Raw genomic sequence first — 10,614 nt, 5'->3', positions numbered from 1 at the left:
TTAAAAGTGCTAAACAAATAGTTATATTGACTACGTCCGTCTTAGCTCGCTCATTAATGTCTTAATCAAAATTACGAATAGCCCCTTATCCGCTCACCACTCTCTTATGCCATAGTTTCTACATCTCAATTGTCAGTAGAAACCACATTTATTTAAGCAAGTCAACCATAACAGCTATGTTTTAAAATAAGGCAGTAAATGAGGTTGAATGAACTGTTTCGCTGCCAAACAAGGCTCCTCTGATAGCCAGGTGTAACGGTCGTAAGGATTCCCTGCATGGTGCTGAAAAGAAACAGTGCCCCAATAGTTTGTGGGCACCGTTTTCACCCTTATAGTGCAATTCATTTATTGCAGAGTGTTGTGTCGTGGCTTTGCTGGCAATTTGTTTTTGAGTTTGCCCCACCAAGATTTACATGCTAAAATTGCTACTGCCCCCTGGTGATTAAACAGTTTTTATGACACATAACAGATTTAACACATGCAGTGATTTAAATAAAATCATATTCTTTATTTTACAAATTTGCACAATAGTGGAATAGTGGTGAAGACATAAACATAAACACACTTACTCAAGTGCACACACACACACACACACACACACACACACACACACACACACACACACACACACACACACACACACACACACACACACACACACACACACACACACACACACACACACACACACACACACACACACACACACACACACACACACACACAATCCCGATTTATGACACTGTTTGAAGGCTGACAATCTGTGGGTTGTCAAAGGGGTCAAACACACCTTATCTGAGGCTTTCTTCAGGGAGGGACGTTCCTCCAGAACCCTGGGAGTGTGGCCACCATTGGAGGTGTGAAGATGGACGAAATGAATGTTACTGTGTGAATTAAACTGTCATGTTACAAATGTTGATATGTTTTATTGTACTCTAAGTGCTATGGATTTATTGTTAAAGGGAAACTGTGTGATTTTGCTAGCCGGACGGCGGATAGTTCAAGGAGGAGCGACACAGAATGGTGACCCTCCTCAGTTGATGGGGATTTCTTCACGCACGCGCACAGACACACTCCTCATACAGCATACACACATGAACATTAACACAAACAGACCCAGAATACTCACGAAGCATAACATCGCCTTCCTTACTTCGATGGGCAATCAGATCACACATAGTCCAGTTAAACCATTTCACATTCACAATACTCAAATGACCCAGTGACTTTATCTATAAAAATGGAATGTGAACTGTGAAATATACACAGAGGGGGGTGCTGCTCAATGGTGGGTGACTCCATTCTGCCACGACGTAAACTACAACCCCATGTCTTGAGTCTAATGGAATAATCCCCATAAAAGTGACCAGGCTAGTGACTGATGGGGAAAAACCATTGGCTAATGTTTAGTCAACAAGGGTTGCCATTTTCTGATTTCAGTACAGATGATGTGATGTAGCTTAACAAATAATCATGAACAGTGTTCATGATGTCAACATTAATCAGTAAAATCAGTTTTGATTGTCTATGCAATTGCTTGTGACGGGAGATCCCTATGTTTGGGTAAAAATGACATTTTCACTGTTTTCATTTATTGAGGGTGGTGACACGAGTGAAAGAGGGAGGGACAGTAGTGAGACAACGTGGGAGGAGTGAGAGAAAGAGATGAGGAAGAGAGAAGTAGAGACTGGCAAAAAGAGAGTGGGTAACAACAGCAAACAAGTGAAATAAAACACATTTTTTAAGACTTTTCCACTTCAAATCTTCCTGTTCCTCCTCAGCAACTCTCCTCCCAGATCTTACATTGCCTTGGACTACAGCTCCAATAGTGCACATCTCTGTTACTTCCTGTGAAGCTCTCAGGTGATAGGTGGGTTCTAGACCTCCACCTGACCCTGGGTGAGGTGAGTTCTGAGCTGCTGGGCTGCATTGGTGATCTTCCTCTGGTGTCCCAACAGGTTCACCCCCAGGTTCTGCACATCCCTGAGGGAAGGAGAGAAGGAGAGAGTTCAGAAAAGTTGCTTATAAAAGCATGATTAGCATTTTATGAAAATAACTTTATTGATATTGAAATGGAAGCCCAGGACTCACTCCATAGTTAGCCTGCTGACTCGGTCCAGTGTGTCCAGATGTGCCCTCTCAAACTGGTCCTTATACCTGTCCATCCTTAACGCTGTCAGCCACTCACTGACCGTCGCCACCGACGACAGATCTGTGGGGGTGGGGCTTAGCAGTGGCTGGGTGGAGCTTGAGTTGCAGAGGGAAAGATCGAGATGGAAAATGATTGGCCTAACATAGCAATGATTCAATACATTTACATGATAACGTGATACATGCTCTCCTAAGATCACTGTTTGGGAATGTGATCCGTTACGTCTGCTGTGTAAAATATGGAAGAAAAGGCAGATGGGAGGTGTAGTCTCACCGGGGTTGCTCTGCCTTGAGGGAGGCAGGGTGTCGTATGAGCCTGTCCAGGGAGGAGAGGAGGGAGTCGAAGCCTAGCCGGTCGCCCCTCTCAGCCTGCCAACACTGCAGCATCAAGGAGTGGAGAGCTGGAGGACAGTTATGGGGGGCTGGGAGACGGTACTGGTCTGCTACCGCCTTCATTACCTGTATTATAGGGAGGGAAGAGAGAGAAGGTAGGGGAGGGGAGAAGAGGGACAGGGGCAGGGAGAGGGAGAGAGGCAAAGGGAGAGAGAGTGGCGAAGGGAGGAAGAGCAAGGAGAGAGAGAGAGGGGGAGAGAGAGAGAGAGAGAGAGAGAGAGAGAGGGAGAGAGAGGCAGAGAGAGGGGGGAGAGAGAGAGGCAGAGAGAGGGGGGAGAGAGAGAGGGGGGGGGGGAGAGAGAGGCAGAGAGAGGGGGGAGAGAGAGAGGCAGAGAGAGGGGAGAGAGAGGGGGGGGGGAGGCAGAGAGAGCGGGGGGGGGGGGGAGAGGGGTAGAGAGAGAAAGAAGGAGGAAGGGTATTAGTAACCATCTGGATGTTAACAAGCTGCCCTATATAGAGAGGTCCCATCAGTACAGAGGGACTTAGAGATGATTAACCATTCTGTTCAGCTGTCAGTGTGTTTAGTCACTGTTTGGCTCTCGCTTAACCCTCCCACAACTCACTTCCTGATTGCTCATGTCCCAGTATGGCCGCTCGCCATATGACATCACTTCCCACATGAGCACTCCGAAGCTCCAGACATCACTAGCTGAGCTGAACTTGCGATGCTGGAAGGCCTCCGGGGCTGTCCACCTGACAGGAATCTTACTGCCCTGAGAGGAGAGAGAGGGAAGAGTGGTTGAGAGAGGAGAGCGATGGGGATGAGTGGTTGAGGACTGTGAATGTTGTGATCTTCTATTAACATAAGTAGTATTTTAGAGTGGAAATACAAGACTAATCATCATTAAACAAACACAGAAGCATATCAACAGGAAAACTCAATTTCCCAGCAGCATGTACCAGTGAGGCAGTGTAGGTGGGCATGTTATGGTCCAGACCCCTCATGAGGCGCGACAGCCCAAAGTCAGACACCTTACACACCAGGTTAGAGTTGACCAGCACGTTCCTGGCAGCCAGGTCCCGGTGGACAAAGTTCCTCTCAGAGAGGTACCTCATCCCAGCCCCAACACCCCTCACCATCCCTACCAGCTGGAGAACACTGAACTGGTCCTCATTCTCCTGGGGAGTGAGAGAGATGGAGAAATAGAGAGAGATAGATTATCGTCAGTTATTGTAATATAATGTACTGTTTTCTCAGTCTCACCCTGAGGAGTTAGTTATTGTGTACACACGTTGTGTAGATGGGAGTTGTAGTTCTTTGTCTAACATGGTGTAGCTGTTGTAGCTCTCACCCTGAGGAAGGCATCTAGTGGTCCATTCTCCATGAACTCAGTGATGATCCTCTCTGGTGGGTTGTGGGTGACCACCCCCTCCAGCTTCAGCACGTTGGGGTGGTCAAACTGTCCCAGCACCCCCGCCTCGGTCATAAACACTGCCTTCTCTCTGTCTGTCACGCCCCAGCGCAGCGTCTTCACCGCCACCAGCACCTCCCTACGACCCAGGGGCCGGTAGCGCCCCCGAGACACCTCCCCAAACTGGGCTGGAGGGGGTGGGGGAAAGGGTGGGAGAGAGAGAGAGAAATATTATGAGTTGAGTTTGGACCCAGCTTGACTCCTGGCCCAACTTATGAGCTATGAAAACACCTGACAAGCTTTTTACAGAACTATCCCTGTAAGCATGGATCAAACCAGGACTCCTACCTGCACCAATCACTTCTTCTATCTTAAGGTGAGAGGGGTCGATCTCACGGGCAAACTCCTTGACCGCCTCACTGGGGTCCTCATAGGTGGAAGGGTCTACGTAGTACTTCACCCCCCCTGACAGAGGGAACACACAGAGCAGGGATGGCTGTAGTGAACCAGTACAACTACAAAATAGGGCCTGTGGAGTGTGTTGATGTACAGTATTTGGCCCTAGACTTGGACATGTCTGGGTCAAGCCATGCTGCGTGACATGCTGCGTGATGGCAGAACACTGAGCCCAGAGGGATAATGGCACCCTCAATAAAAACATGCTGCGTTTGTACAAGCAGAACATGTATTTCTTCCTCTCCTCATCTTTCTCCCTCCTTATCCCTCTCATTGTCCATGTCTTTCTCCCTCCTTATCCCTCTCATTGTCCATGTCTTTCTCCCTCCTTATCCCGCTCCCTCTCATTGTCCATGTCTTTCTCCCTCCTTATCCCTCTCATTGTCCATGTCTTTCTCCCTCCTTATCCCCCTCCCTTTCATTGTCCATGTCTTTCTCCCTCCTTATCCCGCTCCCTCTCATTGTCCATGTCTTTCTCCCTCCTTATCCCTCTCATTGTCCATGTCTTTCTCCCTCCTTATCCCCCTCCCTTTCATTGTCCATGTCTTTCTCCCTCCTTATCCCTCTCCCTCTCATTGTCCATGTCTTTCTCCCTCCTTATCCCCCTCCCTTTCATTGTCCATGTCTTTCTCCCTCCTTATCCCTTTCATTGTCCTCATCTTTCTCCCTCCTTATCCCTCTCATTGTCCATGCCTTTCTCCCTCCTTATCCCTCTCCCTTTCATTGTCCATGTCTTTCTCCCTCCTTATCCCTTTCATTGTCCATGTCTTTCTCCCTCCTTATCCCTTTCATTGTCCATGTCTTTCTCCCGCCTTATCCCTTTCATTGTCCATGTCTTTCTCCCTCCTTATCCCTCTCCCTCTCATTGTCCATGTCTTTCTCCCTCCTTATCCCTCTCATTGTCCATGTCTTTCTCCCTCCTTATCCCCCTCCCTCTCGTTGTCCATGTCTTTCTCCCTCCTTATCCCTCTCCCTTTCATTGTCCATGTCTTTCTCCCTCCTTATCCCTTTCATTGTCCATGTCTTTCTCCCTCCTTATCCCTTTCATTGTCCTCATCTTTCTCCCTCCTTATCCCTCTCATTGTCCATGTCTTTCTCCCTCCTTATACCTCTCATTGTCCATGCCTTTCTCCCTCCTTATCCCTCTCCCTTTCATTGTCCATGTCTTTCTCCCTCCTTATCCCTTTCATTGTCCATGTCTTTCTCCCTCCTTATCCCTTTCATTGTCCATGTCTTTCTCCCGCCTTATCCCTTTCATTGTCCATGTCTTTCTCCCTCCTTATCCCTCTCCCTCTCATTGTCCATGTCTTTCTCCCTCCTTATCTCTCTCATTGTCCATGTCTTTCTCCCTCCTTATCCCCCTCCCTCTCGTTGTCCATGTCTTTCTCCCTCCTTATCCCTCTCCCTTTCATTGTCCATGTCTTTCTCCCTCCTTATCCCTTTCATTGTCCATGTCTTTCTCCCTCCTTATCCCTCTCATTGTCCTCATCTTTCTCCCTCCTTATCCCTCTCATTGTCCATGTCTTTCTCCCTCCTTATACCTCTCATTTTCCATGTCTTTCTCCCTCCTTATCCCTCTCCCTTTCATTGTCCATGTCTTCCTCCCTCCTTATCCCTTTCATTGTCCATGTCTTTCTCCATGTCTTTCTCCCTCCTTATCCCTCTCATTGTCCATGTCTTTCTCCCTCCTTATCCCTCTCCCTCTCATTGTCCATGTCTTTCTCCCTCCTTATCCCTCTCATTGTCCATGTCTTTCTCCCTCCTTATCCCCCTCCCTCTCATTGTCCATGTCTTTCTCCCTCCTTATCCCTCTCCCTTTCATTGTCCATGTCTTTCTCCCTCCTTATCCCTTTCATTGTCCATGTCTTTCTCCCTCCTTATCCCTTTCATTGTCCTCATCTTTCTCCCTCCTTATCCCTCTCATTGTCCATGTCTTTCTCCCTCCTTATCCCTTTCATTGTCCATGTCTTTCTCCCTCCTTATCCCTCTCCTTGTCCATGTCTTTCTCCCTCCTTATCCCTCTCCCTTTCATTGTCCATGTCTTTCTCCCTCCTTATCCCTCTCATTGTCCTCATCTTTCTCCCTCCTTATCCCTCTCATTGTCCATGTCTTTCTCCCTCCTTATCCCTCTCATTGTCCATGTCTTTCTCCCTCCTTATCCCTCTCCCTTTCATTGTCCATGCCTTTCTCCCTCCTTATCCCTCTCATTGTCCTCATCTTTCTCCCTCCTTATCCCTCTCCCTTTCATTGTCCATGTATTTCTCCTTCCTTATCCCTCTCATTGTCCTCATCTTTCTCCCTCCTTATCCCTCTCCCTTTCATTGCCCACGTCTTTTTCTCGCTGTCTCTCTAAAGATGTCTCATGCTGTCACTCTCTCTTCTTCTCTGTCTTTCCCTCCCCTCTCCCCCTCTTTCTCCCACAAGCCCTTGGGGTTATGATGGTAATGGGCATTAGACACGGTCACTACTTCCATTCTCCTCTATAATACAGTGCAGAGGCATCCTCTGCACCAACATGTCAACAACACCATAGAAGTAGCATATACTGTATGTGCAGCTGATAATATTACAGACAGAATGGTAATAATAGCCATCATACACCCTGACTCACCTTTGTGGCTGATGTACCTCTGGAGTCTGTCACTGTAGGGGCTCTCCCTCCTCTTACTGAGTAAAGACAACAAACCAGTGTTTCAGAACATTGCACTGTGTGTGTGTGTGTGTGTGTGTGTGTGTGTGTGTGTGTGTGTGTGTGTGTGTGTGTGTGTGTGTGTGTGTGTGTGTGCGTGTGTATGACATGATCATGTATGTGTGGATAGGAGTTAAGGACCCACTCACCTGCGGAACACAAAAACGACCACTATCGCCACAACGACCAGGAGGAAGGCTGCCCCGCCCATCACAGAACCAACCAATAGAGGGAGCCGATTCTGGATCTGCTTAGAACTCCCCTCTGAGAAAGAAAAAGTGAGAAGCAGAGAGCAATTTAGAGGGTGTGTTTGACTGTGTGTGTATGTGAGTGTGTGTGTGGTGCGTGCATTTGTGTGTGAGTTACCCAGAGCCAATGTAGTGAAGTAGATAGTATGACTGTAGGGGCCATAGCCCCTCTCGTTGCGGGCCCTGATCTGGAAGGCGTAGATGGAGCCGGGAGCCAGATAGTTGACGGTCACTGTGTTGGTCTCACTGAACACACTCACTGCACTGTCCTCATCTGAACCCTGGGAGAGAGGGGGAGGGAGGGAGAATGGTTCAGTCTCTGGGTGTATGTACTTGTGTCTACATGCATGTGTGTAGCCTATACCTTGTCGTAGTATCTGAGCTGGTACTCCAGTATGTCTCCATTGGGTCTGTCAGGCTGTGGCCAGGACAGGGTGATGGAGTCTGGGGCTCGACTCAACTGGTGCAGGCTAGGGACCGGAGAGGGCACTAGGAGAGAGAGAGAGAGAGAGACGGTGAGAGAGATGTATGAGTTTTGTAAAGAAGAGGGAGGAAGAAAGAGGAACAGGAGGGAAAACATAAGCTGGCCTTGCCAGATCATGTAATTTCTGTAGTGACCAGATGGGGGCAGCATGACACAGACTAGTGAATGAGCCAGCTCTGTAGAGTGCTGTATGGCCAAAGACTTGTATAACTGACCCAAGATAGACCAGAGCCTGTTGTTTCCAATGGGAGAAAATGAATCATAGTGGGAAGAACAATCAAGGAGGTGGGCAGAGCTAAGCACAAGCTAGTGAGATCCTATTGGAGAGTTCTAGCATTTTTGTGCTGCTACCATGTTGTGTTGCCATCATGTTGTTGTCATGTTGTGTTGCTACCATGCTGTGTTGTCATGTGTTGCTGCCTTGCTATATTGTTGTCTTAGGTCTCTCTTTATGTAGTGTTGTGTTGTCTCTCTTGTCATGATGTGTGTTGTGTCCTATATTTATTTATTTTAATCCCAGGCCCCGTCCCCACAGGAGGCCTTTTGCCTTCTGGTAGGCCGTCATTGTAAATAAGAATTTGTTCTTAACTGACTTGCCTAGTTAAATAAAAAATTAAATTAATTAATTAATTTGGGAACGCCTACTATGAAGTGCCCGTCTCCAATAACTCAATAAGCCCTTGCACTCCTCCAAAACAACAACATTTTTAGAAACGTTGGCAAAGGGTAAAGTATAAAAAACGCAGCCCATTCTGTTTGTTACAGATTATAGTTTTGGAAACAGATAACTGTATGGAGATCAAATGTTTAATCAATGAGAAAATTAGCAGAATGTCGCCAACTGGGCTTCCTCTGATCACCATATTTGGTAGTGAGTTGAAACGCCAACCAGATGCTTCACATTTACACATCCATTGAAAAATCGGTCTCATTGTCCTATCTGTGGTATGGACTTGCCTGCCAGACTTAGCTGTGTATCTATTAGAATTCCTGTCATTTCAGAACCCCAAATGCTTTCTCTAACTCACAGAAGGCAACACAGAGGTTATAACAACCTAATAATACCATTATTATTAGCAGATCTCTGGCCGTATGGGGGCTTCAAAATGTTATTTGTTCAAATCTAATTGGCTATTAGAAATTATTTATTTTCAAAAGGAGGAAAATAGCTAAATAAAAAGTTACAAGTTTCTCTCTGTCTGTCTATAAACTGTCTGTCTATAAACTGTCTGTCTGTAAACTCTCTCCCTCTCTCTGCATCCCTCTCTATATCTCTCTGTCTGTCTATAAACTGTCTGTCTATAAACTGTCTGTCTGTAAACTCTCTCCCTCTCTCTGCATCCCTCTCTATATCTCTCTGTCTGTCTATAAACTGTCTGTCTATAAACTGTCTGTCTGTAAACTCTCTCCCTCTCTCTGCATCCCTCTCTATATCTCTCTGTCTGTCTATAAACTGTCTGTCTATACTGTCTGTCTGTAAACTCTCTCCCTCTCTCTTGGTCCCTCTCTATATCTCTCTGTCTGTCTATAAACTGTCTGTCTATACTGTCTGTCTGTAAACTCTCCATCCCTCTCTATATCTCTCTTCTGAGCATAATGTGAGCTGACAGGATATCGAGTCCAGAGAGCAGGACCGGAAAAGATGGAGAGCAGAAAAGAGGGAGAGATAGAAACCCATACTCAAAGAAACTGATGTAGACTGACAGACATGAAGTACACACACACACACACACACACACACACACACACACACACACACACACACACACACACACACACACACACACACGTAAGTTACAACATATAAAGTGATTTTCAAACACTATTAGATTCACGGTGACGTGGGGAGCAACACGAGAAACTTCTTGCAGGATTTGAAAATGACTTTTAATCCTACAGTGTGATGTTAATGAGAAGCCTTTTAACCACAGATCATAGAAACGCTGTTTTCACGTATGTAGACACTGGTTTGGTGCTGGAGATGAAAAGCGGCAGAAGGGCCCTTTAAGCCTGACTCATGCTCTCACCTGATTGGCTAGTAGTGAAATTGATGCTGGTGAATTGAGGTGGGAAAGGACTCAGAGCTGAGACATCATTGACTGCTTGCACCTGTCAATCAACAGCAGGAAAACGTAAGACAAGGTTAGGTTAACTAAGTGGATGTACATTTAATCCAGTATCTATATGAAGTAGGTGACTCTAATGCACGTTTTATACCTGTATGAGGTAGGTGATGGGAAATGTAGTGTCTATAGGGGATAGGGATCAGGGAAGTTTTAGTTCTACCTGTATGAGATAGTTAACTCTAGTGCTCATGGGAGTTGTAGTCATACCTGTATAAGGTAGGTGACTCTGGTGAGCAGGTTGTTGAGGGTGACCTTGGTCTGCTTGATGCCAGTCTGGGATGGGGTGAAGGTGACCGCCTCTCCACACCAGGAGCACGCCCCCGGGGCGGTGAAGGTGGCCGAGGGACAGATCCTACACACCACCCCATACCACACCTCGCTACGACCACCCATGTCCAGTGGAGGGCGCCAGCGCAGAGACACCCCACCATCACTACTCTCATACTCCCATGAGACAGAGGTCGGAGCAGAGGGAGAGCCTGGGGGGGGCACAATATATGTTAGTGAACAATAATCGAATCATTTAAATGTAATCTAGGAAGAGAGGAAGCGAGAGATGGATAAGAAGGGAAGGAAGGAGAGAGAGTAAGGGAGGGAGAAAGAAGGAAGGAAGGAGAGAGAGTAAGGGAGGGAGAAAAAGGGAAGGAAGGAGAGAGAGTAAGGGAGGGAGAAAGAGGGAAGGAAGGAGAGAGAGTAAGGGAGGGAGAAATAGAGA

The 10,614-nt window shown here is 46.9% G+C and overlaps 1 protein-coding gene across 3 annotated transcripts in view; it reads right to left on the bottom strand.

The window, feature by feature from the left end:
• Positions 1-466: 466 nt before the first annotated feature.
• Positions 467-10,614, bottom strand: part of LOC110537257 (ephrin type-B receptor 5) — a 59,310-nt gene continuing 49,162 nt past the window's right edge. Inside the window, exons 7-19 of one of the 3 annotated variants that reach the window (XM_036941057.1) lie at positions 10,107-10,378; positions 9,801-9,882; positions 7,654-7,778; positions 7,408-7,570; positions 7,191-7,305; positions 6,964-7,019; positions 4,245-4,361; positions 3,837-4,084; positions 3,445-3,663; positions 3,108-3,257; positions 2,426-2,601; positions 2,092-2,247; positions 467-1,983 (exon numbers count right to left, since the gene is read on the bottom strand). In XM_036941057.1, coding sequence (XP_036796952.1) covers positions 1,878-1,983; positions 2,092-2,247; positions 2,426-2,601; positions 3,108-3,257; positions 3,445-3,663; positions 3,837-4,084; positions 4,245-4,361; positions 6,964-7,019; positions 7,191-7,305; positions 7,408-7,570; positions 7,654-7,778; positions 9,801-9,882; positions 10,107-10,378 — 1,985 coding nt within the window. In that variant the 3' untranslated portion in view covers positions 467-1,877. Of the gene's footprint in view, positions 1,984-2,091; positions 2,248-2,425; positions 2,611-3,107; positions 3,258-3,444; positions 3,664-3,836; positions 4,085-4,244; positions 4,362-6,963; positions 7,020-7,190; positions 7,306-7,407; positions 7,571-7,653; positions 7,779-9,800; positions 9,883-10,106; positions 10,379-10,614 lie in introns of all 3 variants that reach the window. The other 2 variants (XM_036941053.1, XM_036941059.1) reach the window with 2 other exon arrangements.

Source organism: Oncorhynchus mykiss, chromosome 2, assembly GCF_013265735.2.
Source record: "Oncorhynchus mykiss isolate Arlee chromosome 2, USDA_OmykA_1.1, whole genome shotgun sequence".
Classification (NCBI taxonomy): domain Eukaryota; kingdom Metazoa; phylum Chordata; class Actinopteri; order Salmoniformes; family Salmonidae; genus Oncorhynchus; species Oncorhynchus mykiss.
The sequence above is the reverse complement of the archived record's forward strand: the minus strand, read 5'-3'. Positions and strand labels throughout refer to the sequence as shown.